The 25,756-nt window shown below is 40.1% G+C and overlaps 1 protein-coding gene across 12 annotated transcripts in view; it reads right to left on the bottom strand.

The window, feature by feature from the left end:
* atp8a2 (ATPase phospholipid transporting 8A2) overlaps positions 1-25,756 on the bottom strand; it is a 61,817-nt gene that overhangs the window by 7,554 nt on the left and 28,507 nt on the right. For all 12 annotated transcript variants that reach the window (XR_001662418.1, XM_007554529.2, XM_007554530.2 and 9 more), the window contains 10 exons: positions 25,169-25,233; positions 15,861-16,033; positions 9,239-9,422; positions 6,369-6,479; positions 4,530-4,604; positions 4,106-4,228; positions 2,901-2,979; positions 2,753-2,814; positions 1,887-1,943; positions 466-573 (listed from right to left, as the gene is read on the bottom strand). Coding sequence is in view for 11 of the 12 variants with exons in the window: in XM_007554529.2 (XP_007554591.1) it covers positions 466-573; positions 1,887-1,943; positions 2,753-2,814; positions 2,901-2,979; positions 4,106-4,228; positions 4,530-4,604; positions 6,369-6,479; positions 9,239-9,422; positions 15,861-16,033; positions 25,169-25,233 (1,037 nt within the window). In the remaining variant the exon portion in view is untranslated. The remainder of the gene's footprint in view (positions 1-465; positions 574-1,886; positions 1,944-2,752; positions 2,815-2,900; positions 2,980-4,105; positions 4,229-4,529; positions 4,605-6,368; positions 6,480-9,238; positions 9,423-15,860; positions 16,034-25,168; positions 25,234-25,756) is intronic.

Below are 25,756 nucleotides of genomic sequence, written 5' to 3'. Positions count from 1 at the left end.
AGTCTGAGCAGCTGCAGGGATATTTGACCGCATTCCTGATTTCTGACACAAATTGAATTAATGGGTTGGAGAGAGTTGAGACGGTCCTGTTGCTTCTCCATGTCCACTCAGCGGGACGCCCAGTCCCACCCGGGTCTTTCTCCCCAACCTCTGCAATCAGTCTCCCAATTAGGGGGTTCTTCAAACACTCGCCTCTCTCCCCTGGCCGACCCTCATCACAATCACCAGCAGCCCACCCTTATGAGTCAACACCTCCTCAGAGAGCAGTAAAAGACCAGAGTTCGGGTGACACGCAGCAGGTGTGGGGCTGTCCTCTGGGGTAAACGCCTCCGTCCTGAGGGGCTCCAGCAGCGCAGACAAAGAACACCCAAGTCTCTTAGACGCCAAGTAGTGCCCAACATGGAGGAAAGGTGGTTCAAAAGTAACGATATTCAGGGATAAGCTGTTTTACGGAGAGTAAATTACCTGGCCCAGCATGTCGGGGGCGATCGGAATGGCGGGCCAGAACACGGAGTACACGGCAAAGAAGACCATCCAGAGCGCCATGCTTCCCCAAACGGCCAGGTGGGAAAACTACGACACAGACAAGGGAAGACAAGAAGAAAAAGGGAGATTAGAGAGACAAGACGAGGTCAAATGGCTCTGAATATAGCCAACCTTTCCCTCCCTCCGTCCGTCCCCTGTCTTCATCCGTCTCTGTGATGTGCTGTAAGGGGACACTGTGTGAATTCCAGCGGGACCTCACTTCATTACTCCCAGACTGTTGTGTGGACAGCTGAACGGACAAAGGTGTCAGCGCCTCGCTGTCTGTCCTGCCAGTCTGTCACTCCGGCAGCAGGAACTAGCTAAATAATGTCACCGTCACAGCTGGAGCTCCTGTTTTTCCAAACTTTACCTCCACCTCTGCCGGTGGTTAAGAACTGAAAGCCGACACCTCGTGTTTAGGATCATGAACAGTTTAGAAAGGTGACCGGCCTGATGGAAACTAGGAAATTATGTTTTTTTTTCAGTAAACAAACCAAACATAAAGGCTACCACGTTGCATTTTTTGGCATCAGTGAAGCATTTTATTTAAATAGAAAATATTTTCTACTGTCGCTGGGACACGTTTATGGTTCAGTCAGGCTGCAACAGACAAAGAGATTTTCAGCAGATAACAGGAAGGCCGAATAACTTACTGCCAAGTTCCTCTGTTTTATCCTGTTTTTATAGCCTTCAATCGCAGCTTGTTAAAGAATATGCTGGGACTGGAAATGTTGGCGAAATTATATAAATTTCACAGCAATAAATAAAGTAGAAGTAATATTTTAGCTGGAAAATGATGATCAATCATCGGTAGTCTTCTATAACAGTTTATAAAAACCCCAAAAAGAGAAAAGTGAGTTGAATAAAACATTTTTTTCTGGGAACACAGAGGACATCTGCACCCTACGTTAGAAATGTCAAATTCACTCCATTTTCCTGTTAGTGATTCTAACTGTAATATCAGTCTGATGGATGGTTTGGGGCGTTTTTCTGCTTCGCCGTGCTCTGTTGGAGCAACTATGATCTTCCTTTGTTCCTTTCAAGACGAATCTCTCAGAGCATATTTAGCATCCGTCTCAGCTGCTTCGCAGACTCGAGGGTTAATCTATCATCATTTGGATGTTTCCTAGACTGTTTTTTTGTACATATGAAATACTGCCGAGAAAGAAATGAAAACACTCATGAAGTGGAAGGGAGAAAACTGTAAGAGAAGCTGCATTTAGAGAAAACCCACAAGATTTTCCTCGACTATGGAGAGAACTGACTTTTTCAAAAAAGAAACAAACTACAATATCCTTTTTATTTAAGAGCAAAATATTGCACATGCGTCTCGGTTTATTAAGGGGTGTTAATGCTCCTACCCTGGTCCAAGCGGTGGTCTCCATTCCAGCTTTTAGACAAACTGTAACGACCACATACTGCAAAGAGACACACAAACACCAGGAGCGGACAGGCACACAAACAAAAACAGAGAGAGAAACAGGAGACCGTATTAGAATGCTGGCGACTGTGGAGACAATAAACATTAATGCTGTACAGTAAACTCAGCAACGTCTGTTAAAGTACCCCGGACCCCCACCAGCACCTCTGTGCAAACACAGAACAGACAGGATTCCTACACAGTTCCCTTATAAAAATTCCAGACTTCTCCAAGACTCCACTTTCCAGAGATTAGTCCTCCACACTGAGTCAAAAACATAAAATATTAAAGTTCACAATGAATTTATGGCAGAGGAAACTAAATGGAGACAGAACAGAAAGACTGAGGGAAGGAAAGGAAGGAATAGAGAGGAAGGCAGGAAAGAAAGGAGGAACATGAAGAAAGGAAACACACCGGAAAGCCAAACGAGACAAAGATGGAGATGATCAAGGAGGATGCTTGGTGGAGTCAAAGTGTTACTTTCAAGCATGAAATTAACCAACTTCAGAAAGAGGACTGGCCAAACATCCTTCAAATTATCTTTGGATAATAAGTATGTAGTTTTCTGCAATGCGCCGAAAGACATTTAATCAAACATTAGTTTTATCCGCCATGTAAAATTTTGGTCTGAGGAACTGAGGGGGGGAGGGGCAAATTCCAGCAAGTGAATCAAGTTCTTAGTTTTAAAATGTACAGAAGCCGTCGACTTATTCCACACTTAAAAAACAACAATTCAAATCCATCTATGAAAATCCAGAATGAATACATGACACAAATCTGCAGAAAATAAATAAATAAGAAGCTTACCGTGTAGACCATGTTTCCTGCAAACAGGTAGTCGTTTCCCTGGCCGTTACTAAACGGGGAATCTATGGACAACACATGCAAAGCTTTGTTAACCAGAACTGGCTTTATATTATTAAAAATAAAAAAAAAATGTGTGGGAGTTGCTTACCGTGCTCTAACATTTTGAGCGGAAACCAAAAGAGGATAATTGAATGAATCAGTGCATTGATACAGTGTCCCCAAAATACCTGGAAGAAGGTGTGAGAAACCTCGTCAGAAACAGCCAGCAGACCTCCAAGACAAAGTCAACAGTTTTCTTGGAGTTTGTTGAAAAGCAACTGAACACAACGAGTCACCGGATCATCTCGACATGGACGAGGTTGGTTTTTAAATAAATGTGACTCATCGTCCAGTGCGACATGCATTTTTTGACTGATGTGACCTATACTTCGGCATGACTTGTCTGGAAAATACAGTATTACGCCATTGATGCCCACGGTTTTCGTAATTGCTTTGATTTTATAGAAGACGGGACCATATTGTCGTCCTCAAATCCTTTTGACTTGAGAAATTTGGTGACAAGAAGTTTGGAAACTACCAAAATTTTGTTTGCTGCATCAAACAACAAATATCTATCTGAGCGCCTGAGTGATTGGCCCTTAAAGGCAACGTATAATACCTCACAGCTTCAACTTCCTGCCTACTGTTCTCTTATATTTCCCATTTTATAGAATGTCCAGGAGACATTGACCTCTGTTGCTTGATATTTGTACCTCAGGGAAACAGAACACATCCTATAAAATAAACATAACAGAAGCATTTTTGTACTGTTATGTTTTACTTTTTGGACTAATCTGTCATATTCTGAGTCATAGGATAATAAAGGATTCACTGGTGCTTTTGTTTGTTTATTCCCAATGACTGAATGTAGTTAAATCAGGTTTCAAATCAGGATTAAGTTAAATAAAATAGAAATTTATTTTAAAAGTTTTTACATATTTTTTTTTAACCAGAGAAGCAAATGGATAGCACTTACAGGTCTTACATGTAAAAAAAGTAATGAAAAAGCAATTTCTTACAGTAAAGTACAACATTCACTATGTGTCACCTAAAGCTGCCTTCTGTGCAGTACACACGCACGCACGCACGCGCGCACACACACGCACACACACGCACACACACACACACACACACGCACACACACTAAAATGAAAGAGTTTCTTATTCCACAGCTGGGAATTTCATTAAGTCTTCGTTTACTTGCCTCAGATCCCAACCCAACACCCGGCATCACTCATCAAATCACAAACATCCACAACAAGCTCAATGCAGACTGAGAAAAACGGGGGTAAACACGTTCTTCCACACGCATACCTTGGTGTTGAAGCCCTCGGCATTCTGGGTTATCCTGTAGAGCTGTGGGAAGCGGAGCATGTTCTGCTGGCTGCACGGTCGATCAAAGATCCCCAAAGTGAACGGGGGCAGCGCGGTGAATATCTGCAGAAAGCACACACATGCTTTGCTGAGCAGTCATTGTTCTTATCAGATGGTCAGTGCTAAAAAGGAATTCCATAATGTTTAAAACACAGAGGAGGCCCCAAGGCATCCGCAGCCAGACGCAGCGCACACACAGAGTCGCCAGGGCGAACACAAGCACGCTCCCACCCAGACATGCATCCATGCAGACGTCTCTGGCAAGAGGACAGAGCAGCGATAAGAAGACAGAGTGCTTGAGATCCGTGGAGAGATAGGCAGAGAGCAAGAGAGACGACTAGGTGAAAGTGTAGGAGGTTCTCACCACGTTGTAGAGGCCTATGCACCAGCGCTCGAAAAGGATCTGGCCGGAGAAGCCGTTCACAAACGCAAACCAGAGCTGCGACACAGACAGAGGGGCGAGAGGTGACGAGAGGAGCAACGTCTGCAGGTAAAGCTAACTTTTTGTATTAGATGATGGTGGAAATGATGCAAAGACATGGATAATTGTGTCTCTCTTAAAGGAATGACATGGAAACCTGGACGTAACCTTTGCAGAGACACATTAGGGCATGAATGCCAAAAACTTTTGGGATTGTAAAGAAACATGTGAGCTCATCTTTCTTCAGGGAGGGCTCATTATAAAAGGTATCACTCATGACTTTCACATAAATGACTGCATTTTGTTAGTGTTTATTGAGCTATTTTTTCCCTCATTTCCACAGGGTCAACAGTAAGCAACAAATATGTGCATGTTCTCAAATTAATATCTTCATGTGGCTGAATATTTGTTTACTATGATTGGCAGAATTGGTAAAAATGCTCTTAACAGGTAGGTTTCCTTGCAAAGATTCAGCTTTTGAGCTTTCTTCATAGTCAGAACCTTCGTCGACATCGGTTTTTCCCAGTTCCTTAGTTATTAGAAAATTCCCAATAATTTGAAGGCACCAGTTTGGGTCAGATGGTTGAAAGCTGGACGTAGATTGATGTTCCAGATGGACAATCATCCCCAACACACATCAAAACTGGTTTTGGGTAGGACAAAACAGGCCAACATTAAGCTTCTTGAAGGACACCGGTATTATTTGTGCTATGAAAGCAATAACTAATTTACCCTTTTCCAACTCTGATAAGAAGAGTGGTCATAAATCAAACCAAAATGATGTCAGAAACATGTTAATGTCATTGCTTGCGGATGCTACAAAAAGCCTGTGGTCCAGGTGCAACATGGTCAGAGAGAACAAAATGTTTGAGGGTTTTTACATATAGGTTTTGTATGAAACAAGTCATTCATAAAAGTCCAATAATGATGTACATGATTAATGCATGCCAACTTTTGACTGGCAGCGAAAGACTATTACAAATGGTCCAGTGTGGAGTTTCACAGGCCACAAGCTGATCTGAGGTCAGATAGATGAAATTCTTGAGGTCGCTGCTGGGAGCTGTGGTGTTACTGGGGGCATACTGGGGAGCAAACAGCCAAAGGATGAAGTCACACACAAACACACACCCTTCCCACTTGTTGTATCTACTCTAAATGGACAGAGTTCATCTCCAACTTTTGGCCCAGAACGCTTCACTGAGCTCCCACTACGTGAGACAATCAGAGAAACGTGCATTTACTGGTAAAGAACTGTGGTTGGAACCGGCGCCGGGCAACGGCCAGCGCCTCCTGTGAGAACCTGCACCTGCTGGCGTCCTTCTACAGCATAGCGAGTTGCTGGGAGTGAGGACAGCTGACCAAGGACAGCAAACCCCTTCATCTAATAAAGACAATCCAATCATCTTTCAGGCATTTCCCAAACCGTGACTACTACTTCCTGGGCAATAATCCCTAGTAAAAAACCCAACACCAAGTCTTTCTCTTTGCAGGGATTATTTGGTTCCCAGATGACAAATACACGAAACATGTAATTCAAGTGCCTGCACACACAGCAGCTGACCTCAAGGGCCAAGGTTTTGCCATGGCTGATGTAAAGACTCTTTTAAAGTATATATATATATGTGTGTGTGTGTGTGTGTGTAGGTGTGTGTGTGTGTGTGTGTGGAAAGGAGACAGAAAGCAGACACCAGAAGGGCACCTCGTCCGTCACTGTCAGCCATGTCGACAAACAGCTGCTGAATGTCTCTGTTAATGTAGCCGAGTGGGTGTGTGGGCTCCTACCTCGATAATGTAGAGGACCACATTCTTGTAGAAACAGTAGAGGATGCACTTGGTGACGCGGTTGTAGCTCCACGCCCCGTGGACCAAAAGGAGTTTCTCCAGATAGGAGAACTGAGACACAAATGAGAGACAGAAATGCCTCTGATCATGTGAGAAATATAAAAGCTGGAATGAAAAACCTCAGGCAGAGGGCGAAGGAAGATGTAAAGATGGCGACCAAGACAAGAAAAAGTTTCTGCAAACAGATGCTTAAGGATCTTTAAAATGAACCTGATAAACAGTAGATGAGCTACTTTAATACGGTTTCAGTATATATTGCCATTTGATTAGTATTGACATCAATATACATATCCAAAGAACTGCTAATAAATGCTAGTTGTGCACACAGCCTCTCTATGCGATGAATTGGAAAAGCTTGTTTAATGGCTCTGAATGTTTCTGAAGGACATTTAGAGCTTTTTACATGTAAAGTAGCAAAATGGTGAAAAGCAACCTTTAATAAAACCGCATTGCAGAGATAGAAATAATAAATGTGACTTGCTCCAGCTGATGCATGGACTATTCTCTATCCACGGTTTAGGTTTGCATTGAGGCAGAAAGATCTTAAAACTCAGTTAAGATTTATTTATAACAACCCTCAATTTTATTACGACATTGCAATATCCCGTGACATTAGTGTGCAGGCCTCCTCTGTGTGCTTTTATAAAAGCTTAACCATTTTCCCCTGAACAATATTTTCCAAATGGGATCCTGCAGAAAGAGATCATCCCAAACTTTGACTTCTCCCGTTTCTCCCTTCTTAATTTGGGTCATTAGTTTGTTTGGTGGTCAAAGACAACAACATACAGAGTCTGTAATTCTGACTCAAAGTTAGAAGATCCTGACCTCAAACCACTAAATTGCTGCTGCATATTAAAGTGTTGCAATAATTACAGCAACAAATTAGTTTCCCCACCCCCCATTTTCAAAGGTTTGTATCTAGCCATCACACACAGCGCTGCATTGTTGGAATTCCTCAGAAAAGTATTCACGCTGGACGTTTAGTCAACAACAAACGTCTTTTTATGTGGTAGAGAAAAGTGATGAAACTCTGTAAAGAGGAGGGAAAACGATAAATGGTTTTCATCCAGTATAACTAACTGGCTTCAGCTGATTAGTAAATTGAGTTCACTTGTGCGTAATTTTATTTCAGTATAAATACAATGCACTGTGTGTTTCTCTGCCACATCAAATGCTAATAAGATACTCTGTAGTTTGTCGTCACATCACTAAATGTGGAAAGGTTTAAGACATAAATACTCCTGCAAAGACTGCTGAGTAATGCATTTGTCATTAGTGTCGTTTAATCCCTTATAGTAGTTAACCTGGTCAACTTGAAGCTGGAAAACAATTGAACCAGATCGCAGCCAATGCTAGAGTCCCATATTTTTTCAACAAAATACAGCTTCCTTTTATATTTTGGAAACCTCCAGTCACCTCCAGCTGTACATATGTGTTAAAGTGCTTTTTAAGAGGTTCCTGTGCCAATAAGAACATTTATAAAATCTCACGCTGGGAAATCTAAGAGTACTTTGTCTTTTGAAAAACCTTAAGCCACCATATTGTTTTCAACTTAAGACCCATTAAACTTGTTGTCTTCTGCTCTTGTTGATCTCACTGGTGGTATAAAATATAAATTTTTCATTTTGACTTGTGTTTTGTGGATTCTTAAATTTAAGTGACTAGATTCACCTGTGGACGGTTAGCAAAACTGAAGGAAGCAAGGACACAATTTAAGTTTACATAAAATATCCATCCATCCATCCATCCATCCATCTTCTGTACACCCTTGTCCCTTAGTGGAGTCGGGAGGGTTTACATAAAATATGATAAAAATGTTATTTCTAAAAATGCTAACACATGCATTCATTATTAACTTTACATTTACTGCAACACAAAACACTGACTCCTAAAATAACGGCCACCAAAGTGAATACGAGTGAAATCTTTACACCTGCGTCTGCTTGTGTTTTGACTACTATTGCATTGGCTTAGTTTATACTGTAAAGGCCTGTTGAGAGCAATGTTTTCATATGGAAAACATGATACTTCACTGATCTTTGTAAGTGAAATCTCCTTTCATTCCCTCCCCTGGGGTGATGTTAAAGAGCAGGATGAGGGGAAGAGCAAGTAGCCAGAACTCAGTAACTGAAGACGTTTCAACAGCGTCAACAACTTTTACAAAAAGGTGATGACATATAGTAATTTCTAAGGGAAAAAAAACCCTACATAAATGCTTGAAAATGTTTGATACTTTACACTTAAACACTTTGTTATTTCTACCCAGCCATTAGCTTGGTTTTAGGAAACAGCTTCACGCTGTACCTGTCTGCAAAGTTTTAGGTGACTTTGTGGAATCCTTGGACACATTTTACATCATTAAAGCTTTCAAGCTGTAAATGCTAACATTTTGTTCTCAAGCCATTCGAATCTGAACCATCGGCTGGTTTTTCCGATGATACATCCGGTCGTAAGCAGACCCGCACTCAGAAATCAGTTGGTGACCGGAGGTTGTTAGTTGACTTGGTGAACGTTTCCTCACACCGGTAAACACACGGCTCTATGTTCATTAAATGTTGAGACATGACTGCTATGAGAGTGAGAGACATTAGAATGATAACAGGAAGGCTTAACGAGAGCAGGAAAAGGGCTTCATTTAACCCATTCCAGTTTTCAACCTCTGACACTTGTAATGTCATTGGCCTTTTGGAAATCTCAGTTAAGGCAGAGGTCTATATTCTCTTACAAATACATGCAAAGACATTTTGAATTATGTTCTTAAATCTACTTGCATTACACTCTTTAAAAAGAAACCAGAAATCTGCTCCCACCTGTGCGATAGAGTAGTCTGAGGAGTTGGTGGCCTGCATGCCCTCGTTGCCGCTGATTCCCACCCCAACGTGAGCCGTCTGAATCATGCCCACATCGTTGGCGCCATCACCTATCGCCAGAGTGATGGCTTTCACGTGCTTTTTCACCATGTCCACAATCTCAGACTTCTGCAGCGGCGACACTCTGTAGGGAACAGACGGAGAGTTTCTGGTCAATATTAAATGGATGCAGCTGCCTGAACTGGGGATTAAATCGGAAGGTAAATGTATTTTAAAAGAAGGTATACATTCATTGAATCAGTCTTTAATGCAAACAAAGCCAGAAGACGCAAGAGCCGATTGCTGAGAGGCTGCTGGAGACTCGCCACAGTTACCAGAAGCTTTAAGCAAATGCTCACTTCTCTACTAAACAGATTTGGTGGCAGTCATCCTCGATGTGCGTTTATGACTGCATGCATCTTGAGCGGGGTGTGTTCTGGGAGCTTCCAGGGGTACTCCACCCTCTTGACCCGAATCACTGATACTCGGCCTATAACCGGTTCCGTTTCTTCACTGACAAAAGAAGATGGCAGGAGGCTCAGTTACAGGTGCTTCCCTGAAGGACGCCGAGGGAGGACGGCAAGGTGTCAGGCTGCATTTACTGAGCCACCGAGAAGACAACTCAAGTTACTGACGGGTTTCTATGAATGGATGGCACAAAATACTTAATAGCTTTATGCCTGGCTTTCACTTAGAAACTCAATGTAACTGGTTTCTAATTAATGTCAAGACTCGTTGAGTTTTTGACACCATCTTGCAAAAGCACTAATGCCTCTTCTATGATCTGAATTGTTTCCACATTACTGCTATTTTGTGACCAACACAAAGTATTGAGACAATTGTTTTTTATTTTCATTTTTCCAATTTAAAGTAGCATTGCATAACGTAAGCAACCTCTTAGATCAAATACTTTCCAGAACAAGTATTTGCTGCAGTTACAGGTACAAGACTAAAACAGTCATAAAGGAAAGAGTAATATTTTCCATCTGCTCTATCCATTTCCTTCCCCCTCATCATTAATTTCCACGTATCTGAAGGAAAGCTTCCATGGTGACTGTATGATGCTTTCATAATGTAAGGCACTTTTAACTGCCTTGTTGCTGAAATGTGCTGTACAAATAAAAATAAAAATAAAATAATTTGACTTCTATGCAGCATGATTGTGCCACTACCGTGGATCACAAAGAAAACAGCTTGTGCCAAACTATAAATGCGGCTTCTTGTTTATTTTCTACATTTCTTTTTGCAATCTTTTCACATAAGGCCAGAATTGTGGAGTGCATGAGTAAACGTTACATCAGCAGATTGTTCAACCTGAGCTGTGGATCTTTGCAGCTCCTCCAGAAGCACCTCTCAGCTGCTTCGTTGATCAAGGCTCTCTCGTCCATTTAGGAGAGTCATGATTTGTTGTGCCACATCATTTTAGAATGATGGCTTGAAAACTGCTTTGACTAGAGATTTCCTGATGTGATCCCAAGAAGCGGATCTATCCATTTTTCCAAATGGAAGTTCTCAAATTCTCCGCCAAAATTCAGCTCCACATCCCTGTTTTTAAGAGTACAGTGTTTGCTTTCACATCTCTTGTGAATCATGCAGCTGTGTTTCGAATATTTTAATTTTTAAATCACAACCTGTATTTATGTGCATTCCTTGAAAAACTCTATTCTTGGTCATGCACACAGTTTCGTTGATCTAAAAAAAAAAAAAAACATATTTTGCCTCGAGAGAAAGAGAAACTATATTCTTTGTTCAACAATTTACACAAAGAAGGCACCATCTTGGTAAAAAAAAGTTTAGATCAATAATTCACTACTCTTGGTAATGTTTCAAAATTCTTCAGCTTCCTTCCAAAAACAAAATATAACTCGTGTAATAAACAACCGTCGGCCACACACACAGTGTTTGCATTCTCAGAAGTTGCACCCTGGAGTGAATTTCTCCTTAAGAGTGTGTAAAAAGCCCTCTGTCAGTTTCCAGTTAATTTGCAGCCAAGCTCTTAAGAGAGTTTCATCATGTACCATCTGAAAAACGTACAGTGAAAACAGATCGGTCTCATAGGAGGAAACATGGCAGCAACGTGATACACGCACCGGGATTAGAGATGAAGTGCAAAGGAAGTAAAGCACTTGTAATTGTACAAGCTCTTGTTGAGCATCAAGCAGATAGATTCTCCATATTTTTTATTTTTGCATGAGCTTTGTTAAAATATTGAACAGATTCAGACATGTATTACAGGCCTTTTGAGGAGTTGCTTACACAACAAAAATCTTAATGTTGTAACACAAAAAAAGGCATAATTTAATTGTTTGGAGCTTATACTAACCAGCAAATAGGACAGTTGAATAACTTCAACTACAAATTATTTAGTCTTTGTTTTACTCCCTCGCTGACAGTGTGGCATTAACTGATTGGTTACTGCAAGAAAATGTGACAAAAACGCAGAAAGAAAAGAAAGCATTGATGCAGAATGAAGCTGCATCAATGGAAGTTAGTTTTTTTTTTTTTTTAAACTTTCTCAAATGCATCTTTAATTGCAGAGCAATGAAAGAGTGAAACTCTACCATTAACATTTAAAAGAGCCAACACTTGGTCAAAAAGCCCCTTATGCATTTTTTTAATTATCGACGGCTTGTGACTACATGTTTCAATTGTTGACTGTGTTCTATGACTTTGTATTGTTGTGTTTTTATGATGCGAAGCACTTTGAAATGCTTTGTTGCTGAAATGTGCCATACAAATAAAATTTGACTTGATTTGATGCATTTGTCCCTGTCAACCTCTGTGCTACTGACAGCTGCTTGTTTTCATGGCTGAATTTCTTCAAGAAAAATCAGGATCAGCTAAAGTCTGCATCGGCGGATTAAACTGGAGATCGGAAATCGGCCGCAGTTCTTTGATGGGTCAAACTCTAGCAGTGACCATCAGTTGCTTCTCTGTCAGTAACGAATGAGGTGATGATCAAATAGCTTTAGCTAAGCTACAATATATTCTTAAAAGTCACAAAGTCTCTGAAAGCTGCTGTTAAAAAAAGAGAGGTCAGGTTAAAGCGAGCAATCCCCTTCCATGTGTGCAATTCCTGTGATAACGACATTACAAAATTGCATTAGGCGTCACATGGACAGGGAACAAAATGAGCAAAATGAGATGATTTTTATGACTAAATTAAATTACAGGCATACTGTACGATGATCCCCTGTCCTCAGGAGGCACTTAAATGAAGCCCACGAGCTACAAAGAATCAATTTGGACCATTCTTCAGATGAGCTAAATAACCAGCTCCGAGTGGTTTTCTTGCACTCATGAAATCATGTGCAAAAGTTTGCTGTTCCAATGACATGAACCCTCTTATAACACACATCACCCAACCACCACAGGAAAGTAGCAGGGACTAAACCTCAGCTGCCTCACTTCCGAGGCCATTAAGGAAGGATGGGATCTAACTCTGCCCTCCACTTTTCCTGTTTCTGCATCTGAAGTGCGCGCTCCTGCATCTCTTGGCCTCTGACCACAAATCTCTCTTCATCTCCGCCTCTAGCTTCCCTCTAAACATGGCCAACAGAGTCTGGGATTGTGTAAAGTGGAGCTGGGAAGATGAAAGGCTCCCGAAAGCTCTTCACGGTGGAGCTGAGCAGAAAATAAGCAGCCGCCAAGTCCTCTTATAAACAAACGCACAGTGAAGTCAGGAACCCAAGCGTACCGAGCACACTCGACCCAACGGTCCCCTGAGAGCGAGAGACACACACACACACACACACACAAAACCCATTCCCCCACTTTGATTCATCATACACAGAAGATCATAAGTCATTTCACAGACAATTTTAATGAAATTCAAATCTAGGTCTCATCATATGCATAAATACCTCCTCACCAGAGGAAAAAAAAAAAAAAAAAAATCCTGGTTCCTTGTTGAGGAGATGGAGTCTCCCTTGGGATGCCAAGCAAACAGTTCTGTTTCATTGAGCAACCTTATTTTTTTTATGCAAGTTTATCTGATCGCTGGATTTTAAATTTAGCTTCACATCATTTAACCATCGACAGTAATTTTGATAAAAGGCTTCTTGTTGTTCGGCAGATTCCTTAGTGTTTAAAAATATCTTCTGTGTGCAATTTGGACTAATTTGTCTTTGATCAAAGACGACAGCAAAGATACAAGATTAAAAACATCTACCAAATGTCACCATAATCAGATTGTTTTAGAGTAAATACAGTCACATTTTGATATCGTGTATATTAGAAGATATAGCCAATCTAAAATGAAACAAGTTTTCCTAAGTTAAAACAGCATATAGTTTGTTTGCTTCAATAGAACCAATAGTGGAAATATAATTAAAGTTACAATCCCAGTTTTGGAGGTTTGCAAACTCAAAAGATGACTATTGTTACAGATTATTGTTCAGTCAGGAACAATTTTTTCCATGTTCTTCAAAGTAAAATGGTTGATGAACAAAGTACAACCATAATAAAAACATGAACTAATATCTTAGCTCAACATAATGTTTAACCTTAACATCATAATAATAAAAATTACACTAAAGAAAATGTACTTCTTCATAAGCAGGGTCTAAAAATTGAACTTAGCCTCACTAATGTTAGACGATAAAAACAGTTAAAAAAACAAAAAGAAAAACTGCTGGAACCTAATCTCCACTTAAGCTTCATGTTTATGAATAAACTAATGTCAGCACAACAGTAAAGCTAGCTGCTACAGGAAGTTAGCAAAAAAAAATCTGTTTAGAGTGGATATCTTTAAAGTTATGACATTGTTTATGATTTGTTAATTTTTGTCATGTGAAAAACATCTTGGGTGATAATTTTAGTGAATGTCTTTAGTAGTTTTCAGTTTTGTTATGGGCTGCTGTTTCAACTTATCATGACTAACCAATATCATATGCTAACTCTGCAAATACACACAGACAGCATAAGTTACATTTTATAACAAGTGTATTTTGCTCCGGTGGTATAAATTGGTGTATTTCAGCACAGACAGCTGCTATAGAAAGTTTAAAGTCTTGTGACTCAAAACTTATGCAATTATTTATGATCAGCAGATTATTTTTGGCCAATGTGGAAATCATTTTGGGAGATAATTATTTTAATATTGGTTTGATATTGGTGTCATTTGTGCCTATGTAAAAGCCAGTGTTAGCACTGCAGCACAGCTAGCTCTTAAGGAAAGTTAGAAAAGCTGGAGTTTAAAAATCCTCAAGGATGTATTTGATCTGTGACTTCTGTGGAGTGAAGTACGCCTGTGCATGTGGGAATCATAAGAATACAGCTTTATTGTTAGAGGTAAAAAGCAAACACTAGTTTTCATAACCTGCACAAAGCTTTGAAAATATACAACCAAGAAAACTTGCTAATTGTATTCATAAAGGGGTGTTTTCTTGGTGCATCTGGGGATTTTTTTAATTTTTTTAAATTAGATCAAGGTACTCTTCTCTTCTTGAGAAGAGAAGTGAACATGAGAGAGAGAGAGAGAGAAAGAGAGAAAAAGATAGAGAGAGAAAAAGAGAGAGAGAGAAGAGAGAGAAAAAGAGAGAAAGAAAGAAAGAAAGAAAGAAAGAAGTTGGAGGCTGTTTGTAAGAAAGAAAGAAAGAAGTTGGAGGCTGTTTGTAAGGCCTGTGAGACCAGAGTCCGGATATGGCTTGGATACAGAAGAGAGACTCTTTTACATCCCTCCTGGCTACAAACAAACACACACAGAAATGCACTCAGGGAGACGTGGACAAATTCAACTGGTTCCGACTGCAACATGACCAAAAGAAGGAACATGCAGTTTGCTTTATGGACTAGATACACTTTGAAATCAGGTGTGACGTCAAATGACAGCATCCATTATAGGGATATCAGCAGTGAGTTACTGATGACATTTCAATATAGGAACATGACACGACTTTCACCGTCCTCATGCACAGTCTCTCAGGCTAACAACAAAGAATCAAGTGATGTGGTGTAATTCAGTCGGTCTTTGTCAAAACACAAAACTGCCGTTTTACCTCCAGACTGTGGGGAAACTTTGGCTGTTGGATTTCTTCAGCCACAAAACATTAACATTTGAGAGTTGACTTGATTGCAACTTGAAATTGTTGTTCTTTTTTAAGAACTTATTAAAGTAACTGCAGTCTATAAATGTGCAATGTTAGTTAAAGAAATTTAAGATTTTTGTTTAGCCATAAATGTGTTTTTCATATTTTCTCTTTTATAGTTTTATTACAGCAAACCTTCTTGCACGGCATCATAAAATCAACGATTTAAAATACTAACGTTGTGGAAAGCAGAAACTAGGTGCTCACTGGGTTTGTAAAAAAAAAAAAAGTATGAAACCAATGATTTTGTAATAATAACAACAAAGGAACTCCCCAACAAACACATTCAATAAGTGAACTTCATTTGAAAGCATGGATTTGCACTTCTTACTTTTATGTCATCATAAACAGATTTTTAAAACCATTTTTCTTCACTTTTTGAGAAAAATCCCATTCAGTGATTTTGCTTTCAATCCTTCTTGACTTGTTTTCATCAACATAAAAAAGGTTTTGCATGATAAATCCACAATAAATGATGAATGATTCCCCCCTACCGGCAACAGATTACAGCTTTGCAGGACAGCGCCAAGTCGAGGAAGGCCTGGCGGAGCTCGAAGGACAGAGCGTATTTGAGAGTTTGGCCATCGATGATCAGTGCAAGTTCGTTTTCTTTTCTCAGAGAGTCGCCCAGGGAGGAACAGTGGGTGGTGAGCGTGGCACGAGTGGCCTGAAGGAAGACAAATGCACAGAGGAAAAGATGCAAATTAAAATTTTTAACATTACCAAGATCTCATCATAAGTCAGAAGAAAACAGATGCAAACCTTAATAAGATTACACCAGGAAATGCTGTTGGCATTAAAATGATAAATCTCTTGCCATAAATCTAAATCTTGCCACAAAAACTCTTTGTAAACTAAATCTGATTTAAAATGTTTCCTCCTTTCCTGCAGTGAGGCAGCAGATGTTTCAAACCACCACGTTTCTCTTTCCCATGTTTTCTTATGTGGACGCTGTTGTCTTACAAAGTGATGAAAATGCAAATCACGCACATCAAAACACACAAGCTGGTTTGCTGAAAGGTCAAAGCCACCAGCAGGTAAATCGAATCCATGTGTGCTTGGTTGAGCGGTCGGCTTTCATCTGGGGAAACAATTTGCTTCTGTGTACCCCGAAAAATAATTAAAAATGCCAATATAAAGTTCACAGTTCTTCCAACGTGCAGACGCTGCCAAGTCCTGAAGGTACGTTTAATCGGTCCATAAAAACCCCAAATCCTTCCTTTAAACGCTGCAGCACATGACAGCAAGAGGAAAAAAAACAAGCAAAAAACAGAACCGAAGTTAAAAAAAAATGAGCTGAACCGGTGTAGATGGGTGAAATCCCGCCTTCACAAGTAGCAGCAAAAGGTACCTGTGCATGCGTGTCTGCGTGAGTGTTTGCGTGTGTGTGAATGCCAGGTCGCCTACAGCGCAGAGGTTTGGGGCTGTTTTGATTGAGATCTTGATAATGGAGGAACAGGGATTAATAGAGAAAACAAACATCCAGCGGAGGTGTAATGAACTCCATGTGGGGAAGCAGACACGCTATAAACCTGACCACCCCACACACACACACACACACACACACACACACACACACACACCTGAATTAGTTATATCCAGTGACTCAAATCCTTATTTACTTTGGAAGTCCCTTGGACTTCAAACAGACTTTAGCTGATTAAAGGGAAACCAAGATTTAAAAGATAAATTCAGGTTAAAATAAGTAAAATACTACCAGTCAAGCAGACAGTACAAGGAGGTTTTTATCCAATGAAAATGTTTGTTACATCAGCAAAAAAAACTTGGCAACCTAACCAGTTAAATTTTTTTGAGCACATGAGAACATTTAAAATGCATGTTCTCTCTAAAAACAATTGTTTACGACAGCACGAACAAAAATAATTAAGTGAAAGGTCCCTTGCGAAAGAGGTTATTCCCGCTGAATTGGATTAATTCATTTTACTTATTCTTTAATGAAATGCAGCAGATTGCCTTCAGAAGCTTCCCACTTAGTAAACAGATACAATCAATATAGCAGTTCTATGAAAGAGTCAAAAACTTGCTAGAGGACATTATTGAACAAATCTGCACTGCACAAATCTGGACTCTTTGGAAGAGTAGCAAGGAGAAGTGAAGTGTTGAAAGGCAGACATACAGAATCCTTTTTGCAGTTTTCCCAGAACAAAACATAACTGAACTCTTTGGTTTATAAGAAAAACGTTGCATGGAGGAGAAAAACAACAACAACAACAAAATTACACCCCTGCACCCTGTACTGTCATGCTATGGGGACAGTTTTCTTCAGCATGGATGATGTAGCAAATATTCACCTCCCAGCAGGACAGCAACAGTAAAGAGAAAATTCAGAGCTACATTGGTTTGGATCAAAGCACACTCATGTACTAGAATGGCCAAGTCAAAGTCCAGATTTAATTACAAAATCAGTCTCTGTGATTTTTACGTTTTAATTTTGCTTTAAGAAGGTGCGGTGCACAAACATTTTTTCTAGGTTTTACAAAAAATTAACTCAGGGAAGTTGAACATAAAAATGTGGCAAACTTTTAGGATTTTTGTATTTATTTTCCACAACCACGCATCTTTTCCTTCCACTTTAAAATTAAAAATGGTTTTATTTGTGTTAGTCTATCAAATAAAATCTTTTTTAAAAAAATGCACTGAAGTTTGTTGTTGAAACACCTTGGAAAAAAAAAGAAGAAAGAAAAACATCAAGACATTACACAGCAAACATTAATACAACATCAAATGTTAGAGAAACCAGCAACCCGCAGAGAGGTGACCCTCCTGCCCGCATAGCATGCAAAAGACATGAATGTATCAAACGCAACCATATGAACAAAGCAGCTGCTCTTCTTCCTGCCAAATAGCGATGCACACGTGCATGCCCTCCCTCCGCAAACTCACCTCACACACACACACACACACACAGGTCCCTTCTCTTCCCTAAAAAATTCCTCCCTCTTGTTTTCTCAGCCCGGGGGCTGTGTGTTTTTCCTTTGAATGCTGGAATTCCTGTTTGCCTTCACCTTTTTGCCCAAAACAAGGAAGAGGAAAATAAAAACATAATGAAAGGATTAGAGGTTGTCAGAGCTCTCAGACTCAAAACCTTGGTGCTGATGAGTACGTGTAGAGTGTGTGCTTTAGTTTTAAGGTCTTGCACACTTTCACGCCCAAAGTTTGGTCATGTTTAGCCATTAGTGAGTCCATCCCATCACATTTAATTCACTAATAAGTTGTGCTTTATAGCATGATAGCTGATCTGAATGCAGACACGAAGGCGCAGAAATGGTCTCCTGTAGCTGCCACTGGGCCCTAATGCTCCACTGTAACCTGTCGCAGCAGGTTCAGACAAAGCTTGAGCGGCAGTTACGATAACCCAGGATAATAACCAGGATAAACCTGCGGAGAGCTACGGGGATTTAAAGTGTAACTACAGTTTGAACAATGGCTGGCTTTTGCAACCGCACACCAAGTCCAGACCAACCCGACGAGAAAACTGTCTTAACATAAAGAATAGTTCACAATGGTCCACTACGGTCTGTTAGTACTTAAACAGAAACGCTGACGCAAGAAAGAGAAAAGGTCTCAGTCTTTCTCACGCCAAATTACCTTCTATTTCTGGAAACTATGTTGAAAAAGAAAAAAAAAAAAAGTCTTATTTTTTAATTGCAACAACAACAACATGACTGATCTCATTAGTAGACATTTCAGCTTCCAAACTAAATGTTTATGTTTCATATGCATCTGGTCTGGACGCAGGCGGAGAGTCTCGGGACCACAGACACAAACACTGAGGCACATCTAGCAGACAGCATTCACAGGCCAGACGGCATGGACGTTTTTTCAGGTTTATATCTGGGTCAGAAACTGGGTGGTGCATGGAGGCAAGCTGAGGCGTCCCAGGTCACACTGTGACTTCGTTTTAAAAGAAAGGGACAATAAAAATTAAAACAACCAACCCAAACATATTTAATTAACAGGATATTTTGCTTATTTTCAGATCACATAAAAAGGTACAACTCTACGCAACATTTAAATGTTCATTTCTGAAGCGACCTTCCATTTTTAATCCATAGGGTTTAAAATGATACTGGTCTGTCCACACTTTGCAGATAGCTGCGACTCTTCCAGAAAGGCTTTCTACAAGAATTAGAAGTGGGTCCATAGGAATTTTCTTCCAGAAGTGAAGTCTGAGATGAGAAGTCTCACTGCTGCTGCACTAGTTCATCCCAGAAAAGTATAGTCGGGCCTGCAACTTTCTCACCTCCTAAGGCAGGGGTGTCCAAGTCCAGTCCTCGAGAGCTACCATCCTGTAACTTTACGACGCATCCATGCTTCTGCACACGTGAATCAAATCAATGGCTCACTACCAGGTCTCTGCAGAGCTTAAAGGCGCTGATCAGGCAAACCTTAAACAGGATTTCATTCAACATAATGTTTTTTGCTTGCAGGTTGTGATAAAAAGTTGTCAACAACTTTATCTCTGAGCTTTCTGTTGATTTCATAGCTTTCTAATGTTTGCCAATGCTCTACTTCACGGAAGACTCAAGACTTCTGAAAGCTACAATGGATTCTATGTAGAGGTATCAGTGTAAAAGCAGGGTGGAAAGAAATGCACACCATTACGTTTCAGATTTGTGACTACAAAAATAACGTGGAAAACTAACGTGCAGAATTTTTCTTCCACTACATTAAAACTTAAGTGTCTCTCACACACACACACACACAAAAAAAATAAAAAAATCATAAAATACATTGAAGCTTGTGCCTGTAACAGGACAAAGTGTGCAAAGATTGAAAGGGCTTGGAAACTTTTGCAAGGCCATGTATCTGTGAGCTGCTACAGAGACATGTGGAAAGACAGACATGGACTGGTGACCAGACAAGCATTGGAAAAAAAAAAACTGCAGAGTGAGAGGGGGGGAAGGCGGGTAAGGACACGCTCATTTTAGCAGTGCAGATTCTGTCACCGGTGAGATGCAATATACCGTTTAATTATCAGACGATGCATCTGTGCAAACAACCCACATCCTCTGCAGCCAGGGTCACACAGGAGGACTTCAGCCATGAGAACAGCGGCAGTTACAAGCTGGAGCACACACTGCAAAGCTCTGTGTGTGTGTGTGTGTGCACATAAAGAAGATGAATGAGCAGAAGAAAGGCAGTGTTTGTTTAAGGGTTGTACTGCGGGCAGCGTGACGAGCGCCTGGCGATTGTGGGAAAGTTTGATGGGACGTTTGTTCTACACGTTTATCATGCTGATCAGGAGGACCCAGTGCCACTTGGTCTTGGGTAAACAGTGGGTGAAGTTAAGCAGAGATGGGGAAACGCCAAGACGCAACCTGTGTCTGCTTCTGAGATTTCAAGTTTTAAACAACTTCAAGAGGAGCAGGGTGAAGATTTGTGCAGGTCTGTGTGTGGCGGCTGATCTGAAGGTGACAGGTGGCGCATGTCACGGCGTCGGCGCTCGCAAACCATTTACCCAGGAGGCATTGGTCTCGGGGTTTGTTTTGGTGAGGAGGAGCACCAAAAGGAGATCGTGTTACCGCTCGTTCATCGCCCTAAAACGGGCTGGTAAAAAAAAACAAAAAAAAAAAACACACTACCTTTCCCCAGATTGTCAACAGCTCATGGATGGAGCCAAATAAACAGTCCCCACAGCTTTATTCACAAACCCACTCCTGTGTCTCCAAAAAGGATAAACACACATATACTGTTCCTGTTTTCTGCTCTTAAGTCTACCTTTTCCTGCCACAAAGCACCCAGGGTGTGTGGTCGCTTCCTGAGAATAAAGAGCATGCTGACAGATGTGGAGGTAGCGGCGTGAGGAGGAGGATCACACACCAGACAGCACACCGATTAACAAAAGTTATTGCATTAACTTTTGTTAATGCAGTAATGTCAGCTATAATAATATTTTGGATGCCATGCATAAAAATGTCTTTTTCCAGCGGTACATTTCGCCACAGTGATGAACTTCTACTGGACAAAACCAAAGCAAGAAAAATCTGTAATCTCAAGTTGATGATGTTCAAGCCTATATCCAACAGGCTAAATTAAAACAAGTGTTCTCTCAGGAAACACAAATGCAAAGAACATATTAGAGATTATCCTTCAAATTGTAAGATTTTACAAATTTGTTTTTTTTAATACATGTTCTTATTATATTTTTTGGTGTTGAAAAATATGAGGCATAACAGTAGAGGTGTGTAGAAAACATGCCTCACATTGTCACAGTATATGATGATCACAGAAATGGATAAAAACGGTGACAAATCATTTGTTTCCCTTTGCTGGTGAGTTTGTTTGCATCATTTCAAACTTTTAGTTCAAGTGAAAATGAAAACTTAAATTCTTTATTTGGAATAAGTATATTTGTATGTTCAATTCATGACACAAAACGTTCCGATAGCAATAGACTAGAATTAGAGTTGTGCCTTTCGTGGTGTTCTTCAGATTTGACTTGTTTATTAAATTAGCTTATTCAAGTCAGCATTAGGTAGGGCTTAATGTATTTAATAATAAAATTAGCTTCCAATAATCTAAAGGTGGACGTAAATCTTAATCCTGAGACATATTAGCAAATCTCTTACTTTGTTTGCAATAATGATTTGCCCAATCAGGAGAATATTTCCTCCTTCTGACTAATTTTCACTTTAGCTTAATTTAACATAGCCTGCTGAAGATACAGACAAATCTGTGAAGTCCAATTTAATAATGAAGTCAAAATCCATCCACAAAAGAAAAATAAGAACAGTGGGCTTCAGACGTGAGTTTTCCTTGATCTTTTAAAGAAGAAGAAGAAGAAGAAGAAGAAGAAGAAAAAAAAAAGCACTGACACACGCACACAAGTCCAAAACATCACCAGCGAAGCTACAGTGCCTGATACAAATGGGAGCAAAAGGTCAACCTCGAAGAGAGATTTTGATAAGCAGCTTCTGTTTTCACTCATGTGCAGGTTCGACCTTCAAACAGGCCCACATGCGTACAGAAAGCGGACCTCATGTGAGTTATTTTAAGTGAACGGCAGACAAGTGTTAAGCTGAGGATGGCATGGCTTTCATCTGCATCACGCACATCAAGAGCTCTCTGAAGTCATCCTGATAGACTGGAGGGATTAACACCACATGCATGTTTCTTCTGCTGCAGTTTAAAGCTACAATTTCTAAGAAATCTTTCCAGCTTCCTCACGTCAAAACGTAAAAGATTAATGCAAAGTCCACTCAAAGCACACCACTGAGGTCTCATCCGACTGTTCATCTCAAATTTCCTGCTGCTTTGGGTAAAATACATCCAAGAAAAAAAAACAAAACGCCTCACCTTCTCAGTTCAATGAAACTTCCCACAGACCTCTGTTTATGCCGCCTCATCGGCAGACAGCACCATTTATCCTGCTTCATATAAAGTCACTCAGGCATTCAGGATTTTTCTTCTTATGTATGAAAACATTTTTCTTTGTGAAAGATTAGAGTGTTTTCCCTGCGCACATGTACGCGCAAAACATACTTAGACCTTTTCTCATGAGCAGTCGGGGCCAGTAATCTCTGTTGAGTGTGGCAAAAATAAAGAACAGGGGAAAAAAATACTTGCAATCCACCGTCTATTTGAGTGAATTTGACCCCCTTCACATCGACTATTAACCACACAGCAAACGTCAAACTAACCACACATAGACTTCTAGAAAAAAAAAATTCAAAATAAAAACAAGCAATAATTTGATTGATCAGATTAGAGCACTAACTGTGTTAGCTGTCACCCGTTTAGCATAAAGTGTAGGTCTAAACCTAATACATGCACCCTGTTCTAACTCAATTTACTCAGCTTTTAAGTGGCTCTGCATGCCATCCGGATTCACAATGTCTGGAAACCTCAGAGTTTGCCTTGGAGCATCACTTTGATAAAGTGAGAAATCTCGCAAGTGCTCCATTTATCTGTCACAATGCAAACATTTTAAAGTGATGGTGAGTACCAGTGTGCATTTAAATGTGTAATTATGAACAAATTAAAGTCTTTTTACACCGCTCTCAAATTAGGTCCCCTGTTAGCCATATAAAGGGCTCACGCTGACCATGCGCCACAGTAACGCAATTATTCTACGAGCTAGCAGACCAGGATGCCCACCAACTGAGAGGCTGAAGCAAGAAAGTTACAAACCAAGCATAGATCTCCACTTTTTTTTTTTTTTGCTTTATGACACACTTTGGACCCACAAACTGATATCCATGCACAGAATAATGCTTTAGTATATAAGAAAAGCTGCAACCTAATTTTTATGACTAAACAACAACACAATGTCCACAACAGGAAATTTACAAAAGCATATTACATTTTTAAAAGCAGCGACCCAATCATTGTACTTTGACTTTCAGAGACTTCCTGCTCTCCTGCCCATGTCAAATGATCAGATAGATTCTATTGGACTAAATAAACTTTTACTTCAGCCAAAAAAACCACAATTTACCAAACTGTTAAGATAATAATACATGACCCACTTTATAAGCATGTTTACTCTCAATTAAACCGCATTAACAGCAGCCAATATATTGCCTTGATTTATTCTAGCTACTTTTGTTAACCCCTTTATTATGTAATTTTTTTTCAGTATTGCATATTTTCCAGATACATGGTGCAATTTAGTTGTTATAAAATGGCTTTAAATAAACATAACTTAAAAGAAATGAAATTGGGCCTCTGTCTCTTTAAGAAGCTCCTGCTCTTTCTCATACTCCACCTTTAAAACATTGCCACAACAAATGGTGGTGATAGTGTTGTGCATTATGCCGTTTACAACTGCTTTATGGGAATAGGCGGTGCTTTGTGAGAGCAACGGGAGATTCAAGAATTTTTTCAAACATGCATGAAAGAATCGAGGCAACACTCCAGGTATGTTTTTTGATGAGGGAACAACAATACAACATGAAGTAGAGTTCAAAACAAGTCAATTTTACATATTACAGCCCCTTTAAAAGGTTCTGAAAAACTAAACACCTGAACCACACTTTGGGAACCGCTGTCTTACACTACTTTTACTTTATTACACGATTAAATTAGAGAGCACTAGATAAACTGGAGTGTCCAACAACCACGCACTACTCTGGAAATGAGCAGTTTGTTCTCAACAGAGCCGTTTATGGACTATTTATTGTTGTAACCACTTAAGCATATAATGATTTTAGCTAGTCTGTCCAGCAGTTTGTTCCTTAATAGATCCAATAGTAAAAGCTCCTCAAGCAATGACTCATTTTGTTCCCAGTGTGGACGGGATGACAGGCCTTAGAACGAGTCAGCTCAAGTACATCAGCTTAAGGATAAAAAGTAAGTTGTGTTTATATTCTTAAAAGCTCTGGAGCTGAACGTTTCTGCAGCCAACATCTTATTAAACGAAAGGCAAACAAGTGAAATTTTTAACCCATGAAACATGAATGCAAGGAAAACATAGATTAACTTAAGAAGGAAGATTCAATCTCAACAAGAAAAGCTCTTATACTTGAATGGTAACCCTAAAAAAATAAACAAGGTGCACACAGTCACTGGATAAAAAGTGTGATATTTTACTGATCATCATCCAATTCACCAAAGGGGACATCAGAGACTTTAATTGCTTCCACCTGGAAACATACAGAGCCCCACCCACCAATCCGACTGCAGACCACACCCCATTCTCACGGTAACCTGGTTAAAACACCCCACCACACAACTTCCTCCCTTGGGAGCATGGGGAAGAAAAAAAATCCCCCAGTGCTGAACAAAATGATGCAGGCACAGGAGGCTGCCAGGAAGAAGAGGAGGAAGTTTTACTCACATCAAGAGAGTCCTCGTTGACAATGATGAGGGACATGCCGTGTGTCACCAGGCGACAGGAGTAACCTGAGAAAACAATACACCAGAGGGGAGAGAGTGGAGGATGGGAGAGAGATTGGGTTTACTCAAAAACAAAAAAGACCGTCACTCAAACCTGCTCAATCTCTGACCAAATGACAGCGTAATAATCTGATGTCACGGTAAAAAGAAAGTACAACGTCTTGAAATTGTAGAATTTTATGTCGAGTCGCACAGAAAAATCAGAGGTGGCCCCAACTGCTGACTTCCAACTTCAAAATCAAACCTTTATCTGATCAGTGAATGTGGCATACTAAATGCTAAACGGTCAGAAAACACAACCTGAAAGTGTTAGTCGTTTGCATCTCATATAGGTTGTTAAACTAAAGGGGGATTTTTTTTTTAAACCAAGAAAAACAGTTATGCTATGGTCCTCCCAAGCATGTGTTTCTGCAGTCAGATTTAATGCCTCCAGCAAAAATATATTCTGGTCCTTACTCTGAAACTTGCTTACAAATCTCTCTGGGAGCAAATTCTATGAGGACAATGGTCACAATATTTTACCAGGAAG

Source organism: Poecilia formosa, unplaced genomic scaffold (genome assembly GCF_000485575.1).
Source record: "Poecilia formosa unplaced genomic scaffold, Poecilia_formosa-5.1.2 Scaffold64, whole genome shotgun sequence".
Lineage (NCBI taxonomy): Eukaryota > Metazoa > Chordata > Actinopteri > Cyprinodontiformes > Poeciliidae > Poecilia > Poecilia formosa.
Note: the sequence above shows the minus strand (reverse complement) of the source record. Positions and strands in the feature narration are given on the sequence as shown.